Here is a 21,092-nt window from a genome sequence, read left to right on the forward strand (position 1 = left end):
AAAAGAATTTGGTAGAGGTCAGGAGGACTATTAATACAATGAAATGGAAATACAGCAAACTCTTATCACATAGCTTGTTGTTATCCAGATTTGGACAAGACATAGTTAAAATCAATTTTCCCCAAACATAGCAACAGTACATTTATAGAAGCTGATATAACACAGAGTAGACCACTGATGCTAATCCCAACTTCTTTCTTTCATAGTAGAAATGTGATTTGCAAGTGAATTTATTTTCTTTTTTAAATGTGACATTGTAATTGAGTTGCTTCTTATTATTCCAGTTATTCACTGTTCATCATTCAATATGTTGAGATCCTTGGCCAGCAGTCAGTAGGCCTCAGTCAGTAGGCTGTTCTACCATGGAGTGAACCCACTGTCCCTATAGCTTGAGGCACATGCTGTTTGGCCTTTGTCCTCACATGAGGTGAGGGTACAATTTTGAGGCTAAGGAATGGATGACTGGACAGCAGGAGGCCTTGGGACACCTGTAAATCAAATTGTTCAGAGAAAATGATTTATACTAATATATACTTAAATAAAAGTTATACTAGACCCTGTGAAGGATACTTTCCCTTCAATAAGATGACTAGATCTCAGATTATCAGCAGAAGCTTGCCAATGACACAGAGGAGAGCAACCCTTCTGCTACAGCATGGAATTCTTTCCCATCCCTTTCTCCTTTGGACAACCTATAGTGAAGCAGGCATTTGTATTTGCAAATGCAAACAGTGCCTTTGCATTTGATGCTGCAAATACACTAAAGAAACAGTAGGGAATCATATGAACTGAAAGGGGCTTAAGCAATCCAATACCTTCATTTTACAGAAAAAGAAACTAAAGTCCATATAGGTTAAGTATTTAGCCTAAAGTCTTATAAGGAGGCAGAGCCAGATTTTGAACTTAGATCCTCTAAATAACTTAAGTGCTTATTCTATACCATTCTGGTCTGTTGAAACTAGTGAAAGAGGAATGGCTTAGGGTATAGGCAGAAATTCTCAAAGATAAATGAAATCATATTTTGACAGAGCTCAGGTATGGACAAAACCTAGTAGAGCTAACTGTTGTCAAACTTGCTAGGGAAGAATCATTTGTTTTGTGATCATGGTCCATTCACCTGCCTTTTCCCATTCTCAGTTTCCTCATCTTTAAAATTAGGGGGTTGACTTAGCTCTGACACTCTGTATTTCCATGGATATCTCTTGCCCTACCTAATCACCTCTCTCAGGAGAGGAAAAACTCTCAGAGGGGACCAATGGCAATAAAATAGAAGACAGACCTCACACTCACAGGTTGACCTTGGCCTTCTGCCTATCAAACCTGCTTAGAAGTCAGGAGAGAAGTCCATGCACTTGGGGATGACTCTTTCCCATGGCTCTGTGTTGAGGAAGGTAGAGAATAAACATGGGACAATACACTAACATTAAATCTCTATAAAGAAATTGAAGAAACAAATCTCCAGTCCCTTCATCAACACTCTGGGGTCCTCATCCTGAGTCCCTGGGAAGAGGCGGGTATAAGGTACTTGGAGAATTAATCATGAGAGGCAGACATAGATTAATAGGACTTTTTAGAGGAAGGGTGCGGTGCCAGAAAGATGTACATTTAATACAGTGGAGGGCTTAGCTTCCCTGATTTCTGAACCAGAGTTGCCACAAATAACATCTAGGTCCCTTCTGGCTGAGAATTTCTTGGCTCAAATAGATGCAACTATCGATCAAACTTTAGGAGGTGGGTTACTGCTTTTGATAAATGAAAAGGCTCTTCTTATATGGTGCTTCATCATTTGGTGCTTTACGTTAGACACAGGTGCAATGAAAAAATGATATCACAGATACCCAGTTCAGGTCTGGGATATTGTTTTATTTTGAAAATGGTTTGGGGTGGCATTATACATTTGTTGGTAGATCAAAGAATAACTCCTCGGTTGCTCATTGAAAGCAGAGGGGAGAGAGAAGAAAGATCAAGTAGTCAAGAATGAACTGGTGATTACAGCACCAATACTGTGAGATCAGTATTTCACTTAACTAAATTTTCTGTGTTCTTATGTGATGGCCTACTTATTTCATGATTTTATACACACACACACACACACACACACACACAGACTTATTCTCCCTCCCACCTTATAATCTTTGGAATGTTTGAAAATGTCACTAGTAACAAGTCCAGTCTGGTCTACTGGAAGCAACTCAGTTTCTCAATTCTTCAAGGAATTTGATGTGTGTATGGGGTAAATATCAAACCCAAGTCTGTAAGATATGCTGCCTAGTCCCTTCCTCCATCCAGAAGTCCAAGTTCAAAGACCCAGATGTGAGTTATATCTCACCTTCTCTGCCATTCTAGTATGTAAAAAGGAGCTTCTTGGAGTTCAGTATGTCTTAGCTTTTGGCTCACAAAGGAGAAGGTTATTGAGATGAAGCACACAAAAGGGGCAGTAGTTGAAGGTGATAAGGGGTGGTGCTTGCTGATATTGATATAGTATTTCAAACATCAGTGATAATAGAAAGACTATATAGATGATACTTGGTTGGAGCATAACCCATCAAAATTCAGCTTCTGGATCGGTGTGGTTCCAAATTGGGAGTCCTGTGAAGGAACGAAGATTCTTTTTTCCCCATAAAAGTAAGAAAAGTCTTTGATTGATACAATTTTCTTTACCCGTCTCTTCATTGGATGTTGATCATTAGATTACATTCCCTAAACCATAGTGAAGATGAAGTGCCATCAGCGATTCAGGAAAAATGATTTGAGACTCTGAAAGAAAATTGATTTTTGTCGCTGCTTCAGTTTTTTTTTAATTATGGGTACCCAGACCAGTCCACACACCAGAAGCATGAGTCCCAAGGAAAGGAAGGCTGGCCCACTCATCTGATAACCAAAATGGACAGTTGAATTTTGAGGCAAATTCAAAGTGTATGACAAGCAGGTGATGACAACACCAAAGAGGAAGATAGCCCCACCTGTAGACATGATGATGATGGGCTTGCGGAAGATTTCCCAGTTGTTCTTGCTTCCAGCTGTCCAGACTGATTCACTCCGGGAGCTAATGCAGAGAGAGCTGGCTGTCTGACTGGGCAATAAATCTTTTGACTCTGGAGATTTCTCATCTGCATTAAGGGCACTGGGGAGAGTTTCCATTGCCACAGACTTTTCAAGACTATGTACCTGGTACCTGTGATGGTTAAAAACAAAGGTGTTAAGTGAATGGCAACAATCACAAGTTCTTCTAATTAATTTACATGAAGACTGAGCTCTAGCATGCTGCTAGAGTAACAAATCAATTAATCAAGTAGTCAACAAACATTTATTAAACACCTATTATGTGCCAGGCACTGTGCTAACTCCTGGGATACAAAGGCAAAAGCAAAACAGCCCTTGCCTTCAAGTTTAGATTCTAACAGTGAATCTGGCAAGTAGATATACTTAGGACTGGTAGATAGGTGGTCCATTAAAGGCCTCATGATATTTGTACTAAGTCTTTAAGGAAATAAGGGATTTCAAGAAGTGAAGGTGATAAGAGGCAGATGTAAGGGCATTCAGTGCACTGGGCAGAGTCAATAGAAATGAACAGAGGTGGGAATGTTATATTTGAGAAATAGAAATAGGGCCAGTATGGCCTGATTATGGCATACATAGAGGGGGAGTAAAACATGATAAAGTGAAAAAGGTAGGTATGAAGAACTTTTAATGCCAGAAATTTATATTTGATCTTCAAGGCAATAGGGAGTAATGGGAATTTATGGAATATGAAAGGGTAACATAGTCAGATCTATGTTTTGTTAATTACATTAGATGAATTGTAGTAGGGAGAGAATTGAGGTAGGGGGGCCAATTAAGAAGTTATTGTAGATGTCTGAACTAGGTTAATGACTTGTTTGGAGATGAATTTTATTAATTATTTTAAACATTTATTTAAAAAGTTTTGAATTCCAAACTCTCTTTCCCTCCTGCCTCTCCCCCTGCTAATTGAGAAAGCAAGAAATATGTTATCAATTATATATGTAAAATCTTTCTATATTAGCCATATTGCAGGAAAAAAGGCAAGAAAATGAAAAAATAATTGTAATAATTAAAATTGGATGCCAAATGTAATAGTTAAAAATTTGGTTTGACAAAAATAATAATGATTAAAAAGAAGTTTGTGGTCACTTCATATAAAATTTACTTCTTAAATAAAAAATGTTGTTAGTAGCTCTTAATAATTTAACTTAAAAAAATATAGTAAAAGGAGGGAAATGCATGAGGGAAGTAGAAAATATTTCCTAGTCTACCACCCTAGAGCTCCTATCTGAAGAAATTAAGCTTGCTCCCAAGTGCCAGGCAAACTGGGAGGCTGTGATTGGTTCCTGTGAAGTGGGAGAGAGAGAGGAAGTGACATGGAGAAACTGCTTATAAAAAGGCAGTCCAAGAACTTCTGGGGAGGCATTTTTAGAAGGAATTCAGCTGAAGAGGAGGATTTTTCTGTGATTCATTCTGTGAGGCACTTTATGAAGATACATTTGGTATGGGTGAGTTGGGCTGAAGAAGCATTATGTGCTCCATAGATTCAGTATTATGACTTGAGCTGAAGGAAGAGAGAGACCCTTGGTGAAGAGGCTACTGGACTTCCATGTGGAGATTGGAACTTTTTTGGGGAGCAAGCTGAATTTCTTCAGATAGGTGGTAGGCTAGGAAATATTTTCTACTTTCCTCACATATTTCCCTCCTTTTACTATATATTAAATTAAATTATTAAGAGTTACTAACAACATTTTTACTTAGAAGTTAATTTTATATAGTGACCACAAACTTTTTTTAATCATTATTATTTTTGTCAAACCAAATTTTTAACTATTACATTTGGCATCCAATTTTAATTATTACACAATGCTTCAATCTGCACTCAGATTCTATCAGTTCTTTCTCTGAAGGCTGACAGCATTTTAAATTATAAGTCCTTTGGAATTATCTTGGATCATTGAATTAATCAAAATAGTTAATCAATCATAATTAATCATTGCTATTACTTTGTACATTATTCTGGTTATGCTTATTCAGTCTGCATCACTTCATGTAAGTCTTCCCAAAATTTTCTGAAACCATCTTGATTCTCATTTCTTTTATTTTTTTAAAACATTATTTTATTTGGTCATTTTCATACATTGTCCATTGGAAACAGATAATTTTCTTTTCCTCCTCCCTAAACGCCCCCCACCCACCCCTTCCCTAGCCGATGTGCAATTCGTCTGGGTATCACACCTGTCCTTCCTCCGAACCCATTTCCTTGTTGTTGGTAATTGCATTAGGGCGCTCATTTAGCATCTCCCCTCGATCATGTTCCCTCAACCTCTGTAGTCAAGCAGTTGCTTTTCCTCGCTGTTTTTACTCCCGCAGTTTGTCCTCTGCTTGAGGATAGTTTTTTTTCTTTTTCTCGTAGATTGCTGCAGGTTGTTCAGGGACATTGTAAAGCCATTACTGGAGAAGTCCATTACGTTCTCTTGTACCACAGTGTGTTAGTCTCTGTGTACAATGTTCTCCTGGTTCTGCTCCTCTCACTCTGCATCACTTCCTGGAGGTTGTTCCAGTCTCCATGGAATTCCTCCACTTTATTATTCCTTTTAGCACAATAGTATTCCATCACCAACATATACCACAATTTGTTCAGCCATTCTCCAATTGAAGGGCATTGCCTCATTTTCCAATTTATTGCCACCACAAAGAGCACAGCTATGAATATTCTTGTACAAGTCTTTTTCCTTATTAACTCTTTGGGGTATAAACCCAGCAGTGCTCTGGCTGGATCAAAGGGCAGACAGTCTTTTAATGCCCTTTGGGCATAGTTCCAAATTGCCCTCCAGAATGGTTGGATCAATTCACAACTCCACCAGCAATGCATTAATGTCCCTACTTTGCCACATCCCCTCCAGCATTCATTACTTTCCCTTTCCTTTGCTGTCATGTTGAACAATCTGCTAGGTGTGAGGTGATACCTCAAAGTTGTTTTGATTTGCATCTCTCTGATTATAAGAGATCTAGGACACTTTTTCCATGTGCTTATTAATAGTCTTGATTTCTTTAACTGAAAATTGCCTATTCATGTCCCTTGTCCATTTTTCAATTGGAGAATGGCTTGACTTTTTGTACAACTGGTTTAGCTCTTTATAGATTTGAGTAATTAGACCTTTGTCAGAGGTTTTTGGTATGAAGATTGTTTCCCAATTTGTTGCTTTCTTTCTAATTTTAGTTACATTGGTTTTGTTTGTACAAAACCTTTTTAATTTGATGTAGTCAAAATTATTTATTTTGCATTTTGTGACTCTAAGTGTTGCTTGGTTTTAAAATCTTTCCCTTCCCAAAGGTCTGACATGTATACTATTCTGTGTTCACCTAATTTACTTAAATAGTTTCCTTCTTTATATTCAAGTCATTCGTCCATTCTGAGTTTATCTTGGTGTAGGGTGTGAGGTGTTGATCCAAACCTAATCTTTCCCACACTGTCTTCCAATTTTCCCAGCAGTTTTTATCAAATACTGGATTTTTGTCCTAAAAGCTGGGGTCTTTGAGTTTGTCAAAGACTGTTTTACTGAGGTCATTTACCCCAAGTCTATTCCACTGATCCTCCTTTCTGTCTCTTAGCCAGTACTAAATTGTTTTGATGACCGCTGCTTTGTAATATAGTTTGAGATCTGGGACTGCAAGGCCACCTTCCTTTGTATTTTTTTTCATTATTTCCCTGGATATCCTTGATCCTTTATTCTTCCCAATGAACTTTGTTATGGTTTTCTCTAATTCAGTAAAATAGTTTTTTGGTAGTTCAATGGGCATGGCACTAAATAGATAGATAAGTTTGGGTAGGACAGTAATTTTTATTATGTTAGCTCTTCCCACCGATGAGCAATCAATGTTTTTCCAATTGTTTAGATGTAGTTTTAATTGTGTGGAGAGTGTTTTGTAGTTGTGTTCATATAGTTCCTGTGTTTGTCTCAGCAGATAGATTCCTAAGTATTTTATTTTGTCTAAGGTGATTTTGAATGGGATTTCTCTTTCTAGTTCTTGCTGTTGAGCTTTATTGGAAATATATAGAAATGCTGATGACTTATGTGGGTTTATTTTGTATTCTGCAACTTTGCTAAAGTTGTTGATTATTTCAATTAGCTTTTTGGTTGATTCCCTGGGATTCCTTAAGTAAATCATCATATCATCTGCAAAGAGTGACAGCTTGGTCTTCTCATTGCCAATTTTAATACCTTCAATTTCTTTTTCTTCTCTAATTGCTACTGCTAGTGTTTCTAGTACAATATTAAATAATAAAGGTGATAATGGGCATCCTTGTTTGACTCCTGATCTTATTGGGAAGGCTTTGAGTTTTTCCCCATTGCAGATGACGTTTGCTGATGGTTTTAGGTATATACTGTTTATTATTTTTAGGAAAGGCCCTTCTATTCCTATACTTTCTAGTGTTTTCAATAGGTATGGGTGTTGTATTTTGTCAAAGGCTTTTTCTGCATCTTTTGAAATAATCATGTGATTTTTGTTGGTTTGCTTGTTTATATGGTCAATTATGTGGATGGTTTTCCTAATATTGAACCATCCTTGCATTCCTGGAATGAATCCTACCTGATCGTAGTGGATAATCCTTGTGATGACTTGCTGGAGTCTTTTTGCTAGTATCCTATTTAAGATTTTTGCATCTATATTCATAAGGGAGAATGGCCTATAGTTTTCTTTCTCTGTTTTTAACCTGCCTGGCTTTGGGATCAGTACCATGTTTGTGTCGTAAAAAGAATTTGGTAGAACCCCTTCTTGGCTTATTCTGTCAAATAGTTTGTATAGTATTGGGGTTAACTATTCTTTGAATGTTTGATAGAATTCATTTGTGAATCCATCTGGACCTGGGGACTTTTTCTTAGGGAGTTCATTGATGGCTTGTTCAATTTCTTTTTCTGATATGGGGTAATTTAGGTAATTTATTTCTTCTTCTTTTAGTCTAGGCAATTTATATTTTTGTAAGTATTCATCCATATCACTTAGATTGCCATATTTTTTGCCATATAATTGGGCATAGTAGTTTTTAATGATTGCCTTGATTTCCTCTTCATTAGAGGTGAGGTCTCCCTTTTCATCTTGGATACTGTCAATTTGGTTTTTTCTTTCCTTTTTTTAATTAGATTGACTAGTACTTAGTCAATTTTATTTGTTTTTTCAAAGTATCAGCTTCTAGTCTTATTTATTAAATCAATAGTTCTTTGATTTTCAATTTTATTAATTTCTCCTTTGATTTTTAGGATCTCTAATTTAGTCTTCATCTGAGGATTTTTAATTTGTTCACTTTCTAGTTTTTTAATTTGCATTCCCAATTCATTGACCTCTGCCCTTCTTAATTTGTTTATATGTGAACTCAAGGATATAAATTTCCCCCTGAGTACTGCTTTGGCTGCATTCCACAGGTTTTGAAAGGATTTTTCACCATTGTCATTTTCTTCAATGAAGTTATTAATTGCTTCTGCGATTTGTTCTTTAACTAGCTGGTTTTGGAGAATCATATTGTTTAATTTCCAATTAATTTTTGATTTATCTATCCATGTACCCTTACTAATTATTATTTTTATTGCACGGTGGTCTGAGAAGGTTGCATTTATTATTTCTGCCCTTTTATACTTGTTTGCAATGATTTTGTGCCCTAGTACATGGTCAATTTTTATGAATGTACCATGTGCTGCTGAAAAGAAGGTGTATTCCTTTTTGTCCCTATTTATTTTTCTCCATGTGTCTACTAACTCTAATTTTTTCTAAGATTTCATTTGCTTCTCTCACCTCTTTCTTATTTATTTTTTAATTTGATTTATCTAGTTCGGATAGGGGAAGGTTCAGATCTCCCACTAGTATAGTTTTTCTATCTATTTCATCCTTGAGCTCCTCTAGTTTCTCCTTTAAAAATTTGGATGCTCTGCCATTTGGTGCATACATATTGACTTCAGATATTTCCTCGTTGTCTATACTGCCTTTTATCAGGATGTAATTACCTTCCCTATCTCTTTTTTTTTTTAAACCCTTACCTTCCCCGTCTTGGAGTCAATACTGTGTATTGGCTCCAAGGCAGAAGAGTGGTAAGGGCTAGGCAATGGGGGTCAAGTGACTTGCCCAGGGTCACACAGCTGGGAAGTGTCTGAGGCCAGATTTGAACCTAGGACCTCCCGTCTCTAGGGCTAGCTCTCAATCCACTGAGCTACCCAGCTGCCCCCCCCCCCATCTCTTTTAACTAGATTTATTTTTACTTTGGCTTTGTCTGATATCATGATTGCTACTCCTGCCTTCTTTTTATCATTTGATGCCTAATAGGTTTAGCTCCATCCTCTTACTTTCACCCTATGAGTGTCTACCTTCCTCATGTGTGTTTCTTGCAGACAGCATATGGTAGGGTTTTGGATTCTAATCCACTCTGCTATTCGCTTGTGTTTTATTAGTGAGTTCATTCCATTCACATTCAGAGTTGTGATTACTAGCTGTGTATTTCCCAGCATTTTGATTTCTACTCCTGGTCCTGCCTTTTCTTCTTTCACTATTTCCTTCTATGTTTGTTTATAGTCAGCCCCCCACCCCCAGTCCCTCCCTTATTTTACTTCCCTTTCTATCCCCCTCCCTTCTTATTCCCTCCCTTATTTTCCCCTGTAGTCTTTTTAAAATTCCCCCCCCCTCCCTCCCTTGTACTGCTTCCCTCCCCACCAGTCCGTTTTTTTACCCTTCTACTCCCCTATAGGGCGCAAATCTATTCTCTTTCCCCAATGGATTGGTTTGTTCTTCCCTCTTTGGGTCAGTTTCAAAGTACGTAAGAGTTGAATATTTCCTATCTCCAACCACTTTACCCTTCCAGTGTATCAATGTTCTCCCCCCTCCAGCCATGAGCTTCTTTGTGACATATAAATTTACCCCCATTTGTTTCTTTTTGCATTTCTTTTGGTCATAACCTCTTTTCTTTTTTAGATTTAGTCATGTATATATATATATATATCTTTATATATATATGCATACACATGTATATGTATTTATGCATGCATATATCTATATACCTATTTATGTCTTGTCCTTTCATCCTATACAGTTTGTCACTGTTCCCTCTAAGTGTAATTCTTCTAGCTGCTCAGGTGATAGCAACAGTTTTTAAGAGTTGCCAATGACCTCTTTTCTTATAGGGATACATATCATTTTAACTTATTGAGTCTCTTAAAAATTTGTTGTTGTTGTTTCCCCTCTTTTTTAATTACCTTTTGATGATTCTCTTGAGTTCTGTGGTTGGACTTCAAATTTTCTGTTTTGGTCTGGTCTTTTATTTATGAATGCTTGGAACTCTTCTGTTGTGTTGAATGACCATACTTTCCCCTGTAAGAATATAGTCAGTTTTGATGGGTATTTTATTCTTGGTTGTAGACCTAGTTCCCTTGCTTTCCAGAATATAGTATTCCATGCCTTTCAGTCCTTCAGTGTGGATGCAGCCAGATCCTGTGTTAACCTCACCGTGTTTCCATGGTATCTGAATGGTTTCTTCTTGGGAGCTTGTAATACCTGTTCTTTCATCTGATTTTTTTTGAATTTGGCTATAATATTTCTTGGTGTTGTCAGTTGAGGATTAAATACAGGGGGTGATCTGTGGATTCTTTCAATACCCACTTTCCCCTCTTGTTTTAGGATCTCGGGACAGTTTTCCTGGATAATTTCTTCTAGTATTATGTTCAGGCTTTTTCTTTTGTCGTGGTCTTCTGGTAGTCCAATTATTCTTAAATTGTCTCTTCTTGAATGATTTTCTAAATTGTTCATTTTGTGAATGAGATGCTTCACATTTTCCTCAATTTTTTCATTCTGTTTGTTTTGTTTTATAGTGTCCTGCTGCCTTGTGAGATCATTTGATTCTAGTTGTTTTATTCTGGTTCTTAAAGATTGGATTTCATCTCTGGCTTTTTGGTTGTCTTTTTCCTTCTGGTCTGATTTTCTTTGAAGATCATCTTTCATCCTCTTTACCTCGTCTTTCTTCTCCCTTGCCTCATCTTTCATCTCCTTTGCCTCATTTTCCAGCTGGTTGATTTTGGCTTTCAAGACACTATTTTCTTGTTTTAGTTCAAGTGCTTCTGTTTCCAGATGACTTATCTTAATTTTTAAGTTCTTTTCCCAATTGTCTTCAGCCTCTCTTAGTTGTGTTCTGAGTTCTTCCACAGCCTGTATCCAATTTGCTGGGATTTCTGGTTTATTGTTTGCTGATCTCTCCGCCCTGTTCCATTTGCTGTAGCTGACAGCTAGTAGCTGTCAATTGTAGTTTCTTTCTTCTTTTTCTGTTGTTTGCTCAAATTCACCCCTTCTTTACTCCCCGTATTTGTCTGTGCTCTTGTTCCTCTCATTTTCTTTGTGTTTTGGAAACTTCTATCAATCTCCCCTCTTGGAGCTTTAACAGAAAATCTCTTGGTGTAGTCTCTGGGGGAGAGTTGTTGGAGGTTTGAACTTTCCTGTCCTCTGGAGGCTTTTGATTGGCTTAAAGTCCAGCAGTCAATGAGGATGGGTGTGGAGCCTGGGATTCTCTGCTTTCTGGAGACTTTTGATGGGATTGAGTTCAGCTTAGTTGGGCTGGGTTTACTCTGAGTTTTAAACTTCCTGGACAGCTGGAGCAAATATGGAGGATCTCCAAAGCTCTGGCCAGGCTGCCAGGTCTATGCTCCTTCTAGGCTGCCATCTTGACTCCACCTCTAGGTTTCTGTTTTTTCAGAAGACCCTGCTCTCTAAGGGGGGAGGGGTCATGGAGTCCCTGGGCTCTGAGGGCTCCTGATGGGATTAGGTTCAGCTGGTTTTGACCGAATGAGCCCTGAAGTAAAAAACCTCCTCCTCCACAATCTGTTTTGAATACCCAGAGACTGGCCCAGGTTTCTTTCAAGGAATGCCCTTTGGAGCAACCTGTTTGCCCACCCTGTTCTTTCAAAAGACCCTGCTCTCTAAGTGGGGAGGGGTCCTGGCCTCCCTGGATTCTGAGGGCTCCTGATGGGATTAAGTTCAGGTGGTGTGGGCAGAATGATCCCCGAACCAAAAAAACAAACAAACAAACAAACAAAAAAAAAACCCTCCTCCTCTACTGTCTGTGTTGAATGCCCAGAGACTGGCCCAGGTTACTTTCACTCTTCAGAGTAACCCCTTTGCTGCTCCTGAGGTTTCTGACCTTTCAGTAGCTCTGAGGGCTCCTGATGGCATTGGGTTCAGCTGGTGCCCTAAAGCTGGAACCTCCCTTGATACTCAGATGGAAGGACCCAGCCAGGGGGTTACAGGCTTCCCCCTTCTCTCTATGTTTCCCTGCCATCTGTGTTGGGCACCCTAGAGACTGGCTCTGGTTGCTTTCAGAATAGCCTTCAGAATAGCCAACCCTGAGGCCCTTTTACCGGCCATGAGGTTCCCGCTGCTGCCGTGTGCTCAGCACTCTGGGTTGGGGGGGATGGGTCCTGGCACCTTCCTTCTGCCTGCCCCTTATATCTGAGTGATCTAGGGTTTTGGCTTTTGGGGGTCCATACCTTTTGATCCAGGTCCAGGAGGAGGGTTCCCCGGGTCTGTCCTGTTGTTCAGGTTGAATTTCGATGTCCTAGGAGCACTCAGTTTGCAATCAGTAAGCAAGGGTTTTTGAGGTCTGAACTCAGCTTCTACGTCGCCATCTTGACCGGAAGTCCTGATTCTCATTTCTTATACTACAATAATATTCCATTACAATCATATACTATAACTTGTTCAGCCATTCCCCAACTGATAGGCATTCTCTCAATTTTCAATTTTTTGCCAATACAAGAAGAGCGGTTATAGATATTTTCTCACAATTGGGCCCTTTTTCTTTTTCTTTGTTCTTTACAAAATACAGACCTAGTAGTGGTGTTGCTGGGTATGCATAGTTTGACAGTCATTTGGGCATAATTCCAAATTCTTCTCCAGAAAGGTTGGACCTGTTTGCAACGCCCAATTTTCCCACATCCCCTTTAAGATTTGTAATTTACTTTTTCTGTCATGTTAGTCAATCTGATAGGTATGAGGTAGTACCTCAGAGTTGGTTTTTTTTTTAATCAATTAATTATTTCAGTTACATGTAGAAACAATTTTTGACAATTATTCTCTGACATTTTAGGATTCAGATTATCTCCCTTCCTTCCTTCCCCCTCCCCAAGGTGATATATAGACTGACATATGTAATAGTTAAAATTAAATTATCAGGCTGCTTGTTGATTTAATAACTTTACTACATCAAAGTAGTAATAGCAAAATGAGGAAAATGTAGGAAAGAGGTAGAGAATTACTTAGCTTCCTACTCTATTGGCCTCCATGATGGATTGAAACCAAGCGCTGATAGGAGTCCCTTCAGGATACATGCTCCAGCCAGAAGATGGCCACTTCCTGCTGAGTCTGACTGTATAAGCAGTTTTCTCCACCCACTAGCTCTTCCACATGACATCTCAGGAACCAACCAGTTTCTTAATTTTCCTTTCACCACTCAGGGGGGCAGTGCCTGTGGAATCAGTTTCCCATCTTATTGGATTCAACTTTCTTTTTCTAAGGGTTTTTCTATACCTGCACATCTCAGTGTTAAATGATCTTCAGGTCACTGAGAGGTGACATAAAACAAAGAGACATTAACAGAGAGAGAAATTTTCTCTTCCAACAATTCCCCTTGTGATTTTATTGGGAGATGAGCATGTTGAAGTCTCCCCAATTGAGGGTTTTGGATTAACATGCCTAGTCTTCCCAAAGAATCATTTCAAATAACCAAGCTTATACCTCTAAAGATTCTCTTATTAGAGGTGCATAACATATTGCACTTTACAAAGGGGAAACCTGAAGGTCATTTACCACTGAGATATGACAACAAAGCAACATTAATAGAGAGAGAAATTTTCTTCCAAAAAGAAAGGTTGTACCAGTGCTTTCATGCAATACATATTTCTGTATTGCTCATGTCATGATAGAAGACACATATTACAACACAATAAAAAAACTCATAAAATAAATAAAGTGAAAGATGGCATGCTTTGATCTGTAATCAGATTCCAACAATTCCTTCTTTGGCAATAGATGACATTTTTCATTATGTGTCTGTTGTGGATATCTTGGGAACTTGCTTTGCTGATTGATAATAGTTTAGTTCTTCACAATTGATCATTGTCTAACATTTATGTTACTGTAGTAGTAGTAGTAGTAGTAGTAGTCTCTTGGTAACCAAGGATGACTATTGTCTTTGTGTGTTTTTGTACACAAAGACACTTGTGCATGAAGATTTAAGTGGAAAAGTCGATGCACAGAGACAGTCCCACTCTCTCGGCATTGGAAGCCTGGGTCCAGTGGCACGAAAAGTCATTACATCTGGAGACTTCCTCAGCTGCATTGGATGGCCATGTTGTCCTTTGTGCTCCAACAGGCCCTAAGCACTCCACAGTGCTTTGCTGCGTCGCCATCTCAGCCGGTGAACCTTCTTATTGGTTTCTTCCATCTGTTCAGCCAAAGCAGTCTTCACATGCTGGGTGAGCAAAGCCCTAGTTCACCAGGGGTCCATGACGACCCGATGGCTACCCTCACAAGGTTTGGCTGGCCTGTCAAAGCCGTTGCCCGGGGTGTGGCCGCTGCCGCATGCTAGCAGCTACTAGGAGCCACAAGTGAGAACTGGGTGTCAGGTGAGGGTCAGAGGCTGGAGAGCTGCCCTAAGAGGGAATGACAAGCCCTCCATATCAGAGATACTACTCCTCCCTGAGCACCCCATATGTTACCGTATATATTGTTCTATTTGTTCTGCTCACTTCCCTTTGCATCAGCTAATATGAGTTTTTCCAGGTCTTTCTAAACTCATTGTATTCATCCTTTCTTATGTAACAATAGTATTCCATTACAACCATTTACCATAACTTGTTTTTTCATTCTCCAAGTGATGTACAACCTCTTGCTTTCCAATTCTTTGCCACCACATAAAAAGTTGCTAAAAATATTTTGATAAAGGTAGATTCTTTTCTCTTACCTCAATTTCCATTTGCATTTCTCTGATCAATAGTGATTTAGAACATTTTTTAACATGATTTTAGATAGCTTTGATTTCTTCTTCTGAAAAACTGCCTATTCATATACTTTGACCATTTTTATTTGGGAAACAATGCATATTTTTATATATTTCTAAATTCCCTATATATTTGAAAAATAAGGCCGTAAAGGCCTTTTGGTAAACAAAGAAACTTATTCTAAAATATTTGTCCACTTTCCTATTTTCTTTCTAATCTTGGCTGCATTGGTTTTGTTTGTGCAAACTCTTTTCTTTTTCTTTAAAACCTTTACCTTCTGTCTTAGAATTGATACTAAGTATTGGTAGGTAACAAGGCAGAAGTGTTAAGGGGTAGGTAATGAGATTTAAGTGACTTGCTCAGGGTCACATAGCTAGGAAGTATCTGAGGCCAGATTTCAACTCAAGACCTCTTATATGGCTCTCAATTTACTGAGCCACCTAGCTACCTCATGTAAAGTCTTCTAATTTAATGTAATAAAAATTATCTATTTCATTCCTTTGATCCTCTCTTTCTCTTATTAAGTCATAAATTCTTCCCCTATCCATAGAACTGACAGGTAAAATTTTCCATGTTCACATAATTTGCTTATGATATCACTCTTTATGTCTAAATCATATGTCTATTTTGACTTGGTATATGATTTGAATGTTTATTTATGTCAACTTTTTGCCAAACTACTTTCTAGTTCTGGCAATTATCATCAAATAGAGTTCTTTCCACAAAAGCTTAGATCTAGACTACTATGAATATTTATTACTGTATATTGCATAAATATATATATATATATATATATAGCATATAGCATATATATATAGCATATAGCACATGGATTCACTACTATTTTTCTTAGTCAGCACCAGATTGTTTTTATGATAACCACTTTGAAATACAATTTGAAATCTGGTAGTTCTAAGCCACCTTCCTTTATATATTTTTTCAATTGATTCTCTTGCTATTCTTGACCTTTTGTTCTTCCAGATGAATTTTGCTATTAGTTTTTCTAGCACTATAAAATATATTTTATATTTTATATTTATATTTATATTTATATAAAATATTTTTTTGGTATTTTGATTACTAAGTACTAAATTACACTGAATTTAGGTAGAATTATCATTTTTAAAAATATTGAATTGGCAAATCCATGAATAATTACTATTTCTTCAATTGTTTATAAACTGTTTTGTAATTGTATTGTTTATTGTATTCCTAAAGTTCCTGGGTTTGTCTTGGCAGGCAGACTCCCAAGAATTTTGTATTTATTGCAGTTATTTTAAATGGCATCTCTCTATCTCTTCCTGCTAGACTTTGTTGGTAATGCTGATGATTTATGTCGGTTTATTTTATATCTTGCAAATTTGCTAAAGTTGTTAAGATGATGACTATGAATGTATAGAAAGGGACATATACTGTAGATAATTTTTTGGAAGGCATAAAAGACATGTGTCTGGATATGACAAATAAGTAAGAGGAGAATGAATGATACGAAAGTTGCATTGGAAGTGATTAGAAGGATGTTTGTAGTTTTGACAGAAGAAAAGAAGTTTGGTAAAGGGATGGTTTTAGAAAAGAGGGGAATAGAGATAATGAATTCTATTTTGGATGTTTTCAAGTTGAGATGCCTGTGAGAATGTCCAATTGATATTTGTTAATATAAGATATAAGTGCGTGTGTGTGTGTGTGTGTGTGTGTGTGTGTGTGTATGAGAGAGAGAGAGAAAGAGAGATATATAGAGAGAGATAACCAAATCTATAACAAAGAGATTCATCAACATAAAGAAGTTAGTAGATCCCACAAAGTCTTACAGGATCTCTAAATAACAGCAAAATAATAGCATTTATATAGTGCTTTAAGGTTTGCAAAGTACTTTACAAATATTTCATTTTATCCTTGCAACAACTATGGGAGATAAGTTTTTATTATCCTCATTTTACAGATGGGGAAACTGAATCAGAGAGAGGTTAAGTGACTTACCCAAGGTCATACAGGTAGAAAATATATGAGACTGGACTTGAAATGAGCTCTTCATGATTCCAGGCCTAGTACTCTAGCCACTGGCCCATTAAATGAGAAAGCATAGAGAGAAAGAGAACGCCCAGGGCAAAAACTTGCTTGGGAGTTGTTAGTGTTACATGGAACAAGAATTGAGTAGCATTAATTGACACAAAGCAAGGGTCATAGAAGAGGAATATTCTAGTAGAGAAAAGAGAAGGAAGCAGGTAGAACTTGTTATTTCTCATAATGGGGTGCATGAGAAGAATAAACAAATATGGAACATCAGATCAACCTCATTCCAATCTGAAATTGACAATGGAGAGGGGAACATATACATACACTGTTGTTTTAGAAGCACATCAAACTCTACAGGGATACAAGAAAGGGGAGGTGAAGATAATACAAGGGAGGAAAATAGTTGCAAGCAAAACGAACTTCCTTAACCTGGAGGGAAGATGAAATAAAACACAAATGAACAACTTTGGGTTGTTTGTGTGCTGTTGTATGTGTGGAAGGAGATGTGATTCTGCTTTGGTGGTCAACATGATAAATATGAGGTAAGGCTGTGTTTCAGGGTATGGTACAAGTGCAGTACTAGAGCTCCTTCAAGGGAAAAATACTGTAATTCCAGAGGCTCTGTGAGAGACATACAGAGAGAAAATCTGGATGCTCATCATGGGCAACCTGCCTTCATTGGATTGATAGAATGGTCCTCCTTGGTTGAGATCAGACCCTCTTCTTTGGTTTGAGCTGGGACATTATTTCACTCCCACCCAAAGAACTAATTTACTTTTCTGTATTTTCTGTTTTATTCTTCAATTTCAATTTATTGCTTTGCTTGGATAAATGAGTTTATTTGCTACTTTTTTACTTGTGATAGTCTTTTATGGAATGAGAAATTAGTGCAAAAGTGCTGAACAAGAGAGTATAAACTAAGGGCTTCCCTCCCTTTAAGAGCAACCAGAGATATAGCTTTCCTCCTGAACTCAGATTCATACCTTAAGCTCAATGAATGATATATGAGGAAGAAGAGATAGGTATAATTCAAGGTCAGTACTTCTCTCAAAGACCAAAGAAAAGAGTTTCATGGTATTCATTCCTGCCATTCCTACCTAACTACCTTGTATTTAAATACCTTATATTTATTCTATTTTTATTTATTTTGTACATACTTATGTAAGACTTCTCCTTGATAGCATTTAAGCTTCTTAAGAACAGTGATTAAATCATTCTATTTGTATCCTTAGAACCCTCAATGGTTCCTGGCACATGGTAGGCACCTCAGTGTCTATTGGTGAATTTATTGGAGAATATGTTACATAAAGATTATATGAAAGAACATGAGAGTAATCTTAAATCAGTAGATATTTGTAATGTGAAGGAGGGATCAGACAGTTTGTGAAGTATATTTGGGGTCTTTAATGGACTTAAAATCAAAATTTGAGCCAACAATGTGACATAGCAGCTAGAATGTATCATGCTGAGCTACATTAAAGAAGGTACAGCATGGAGAATGAGGGAGTTAAAAGTTTTTCTATACTCTGACTCATTCAGTCTGTATCTAGCTTATTCTATTAATTTTTGGATACATTTTAGGAAACACAGATGCAAATGAAAGTCTTTACAGATTAGGGCAACTACCCGGAAAAAGGTGATGAAAAGACTGGAAAACCTCATTTTTATATAGTAGCTTCAGGTTTGCTGAACTCTTGGTTCACATGACCTCACACGATTCTCATAACAACTTTATAATAGAGATACTACAAAAACAATAATTCCTATTTTACAGACAAGTAATTGAGTCTTGGGGTGGGGAGGGGGAAGTAAATGACTTGCCCACAGCAACAGTTTCACAGGAAATATTAGGAACCAGGAATTTGCTAACTTGAAGCCCAGCATTCTTTCCACTATATAGCATTTTTGCCACATATAATATTATCCAGTTTCCTTATTTCACATGTGAGGAAACTGGGAATTTAGATTACTTCCACAAGGTCACACCAAGATTAGGACTCAGGCTTCCTAGTTTCTACCTAGTCCTTCTTCGGTGCTATAGTTACATTGGGTTAGCAGGTATTTGCTCACAAAGGATTGAATGGAAGTCCATATCCTAAATCTGAATAGCATTTCTGAGGTTATCTAGTCAAATCCCATCATTTTATAGGAAATTAATTGTCAACAAGGAGACATGGCTATCTGAAGCCATGAAAGGGTTACTTTGTGTTGTAAGGAGGTTATAGGCACAATCTTCACTGATTGTTTACACTGTTAATTTGCTTAACAAACATTTTCATCCTGAAGAACAGAAATACATGATAATCTAGGTAGAATAAGTCATATTTCAAATTGGTCAAATGAATATAAATTAAGGAAATTTGGACTAGAGTAATTTTAGATCATTTCAGATTTTCTAGTGGAATGTTTTGTACTATCCAAGCATTAATTGGACACTGAAAATAGGAAAACTTGCAGACCTCACTTTTTTAAGGGGAGGGACATGACTGCCTTAAAAAGATCCATATTTCACATTATGCCAAAAGTTGATACTTACATAGAATTTTATGATTTTAAAACTGGTGTTTAGAAATTATGACTAACTTCTTTCAATGCTTAACTCAAGCATTGATTCCTACAATGAGGATTCCCTAAGTTTCCCTAGTTGCTAGCAACTTTCCCCTGAATTATCTTGTTTTTGCTTCATATGTTGTTTCTCCTGATAGAAGGTAAGCTCCTCGAGGGTGCAGACTGTTTCATTTTGGTCTTGTATCTCTAGAACCTAAGACTATACCTGGCATATAGTAGGTATTTAATAACTGCTGATTAATGATGACATTGTTCCTTATAATGACTTTGAGAGAAAGTATCATTATTATTTCCAGGTTACAGATAAAAAATTAAAGTTTAGAAAAGTTATGGAATTTGCTCAGTCATATGCCTAGTGAATGTGAAAGCTAGAACTAGAATCACGGTCTTACTGATCACTGGTCCTGTGCTTTGTGTTTTAATTTTAAAATGTGATCCCAAAGAGAAGTGTAAGGAGTTGTGGGCATGATTTAAGAGTCACTTAGAAGAACAAGGCATGGGGAAAAGGGAACTATTTCAATCAACTAATAAGCATTTATCAGTTTTCTACTAAACACCAGGCACTGTGCTAGGATCTGGGAATACAAATATAAAAAAGTGAAAAAGTTCCTGCCCTCAAAGATCTTACCTTCCTTTTAAGGAGATAACATAAATGTATTTACAAAATAAATGGAAGATAACTGAGAGGAAAGGCATTCGTAGTTGAGAGAATCAGGAAATGTTTTGTCTAGAATGTAGCACTTGAGTTTTCAGGAAACAACAGTTATTAAGAGACAAAGGTGTGGAGAAGATATAGTTTAGGTATGGGGATAGTCAATGCAAAATTACAGAGATAGAAAATGGAATTGACTCTGAGAAACATGAGAAAAACCAGTTTGGCTGGGTCATAGAATTCACGAAGGGGAGCAATGTATAATAAACCTGGAAGGGTAGTAGGAGCTAAGTTGTGAAGGGCTTTAAATGCCAAATAAAGAAAATTACATTTGATTCCAGAGTCAGTGGGGAACCAGCAGTTTGTTGAATAAGGAAGTGATATAGTCAAACACTCACCTTAAGAGAAACTTTTTGGCAGGCTCTGTAGGCAGATGTATTAGAAAAGTAAGCAATTTGAGAAACACCAGTTAGAAAGTTAATTGCTGTAGTTTTGGCAAGCAGTGATGATTATCTGATCTTGAAAGGTAGTCAGTAAGCAGAGAAATTTAAAAGTTTCTCTGGAGATAGAACTGACAAGACTTGGCAAATCATTGAATGGATGAGATGAGTTAGAGTGAGGAATTGAGAATAATAACATGGTTGTGAACTTAGGTTGATGATGGTGCCCTCTACTGAAAAGAGAAAGTTTAGAAGTTAAGTAGATACATGTTGAGTTTACTATTTCTATAGTATTTTAGAATATCTAATCAGCAGGACTGGATTTGAGAAAAAAGACTAGGGCTAGGTATATAGATCCAGGAATCATTTGTTTACAGATGATAAATA

At 37.3% G+C, this 21,092-nt stretch overlaps 1 protein-coding gene and 1 long non-coding RNA gene across 2 annotated transcripts in view; one reads left to right on the forward strand and one right to left on the reverse strand.

Moving 5' to 3' along the window:
• The window catches only part of LOC130457274 (uncharacterized), a 53,013-nt gene that overhangs the window by 21,905 nt on the left and 10,016 nt on the right, over nt 1-21,092 (forward strand). The window lies entirely within an intron of this gene.
• PIRT (phosphoinositide interacting regulator of transient receptor potential channels) lies at nt 1,843-3,171 on the reverse strand. The gene has a single exon (XM_007482996.2). It carries the CDS (start codon nt 3,139-3,141, stop codon nt 2,728-2,730), a length of 414 nt encoding a protein of 137 aa, XP_007483058.1. The 5' UTR covers nt 3,142-3,171; the 3' UTR covers nt 1,843-2,727.

Source organism: Monodelphis domestica, chromosome 2 (assembly GCF_027887165.1).
Source record: "Monodelphis domestica isolate mMonDom1 chromosome 2, mMonDom1.pri, whole genome shotgun sequence".
NCBI classification, from domain to species: domain Eukaryota; kingdom Metazoa; phylum Chordata; class Mammalia; order Didelphimorphia; family Didelphidae; genus Monodelphis; species Monodelphis domestica.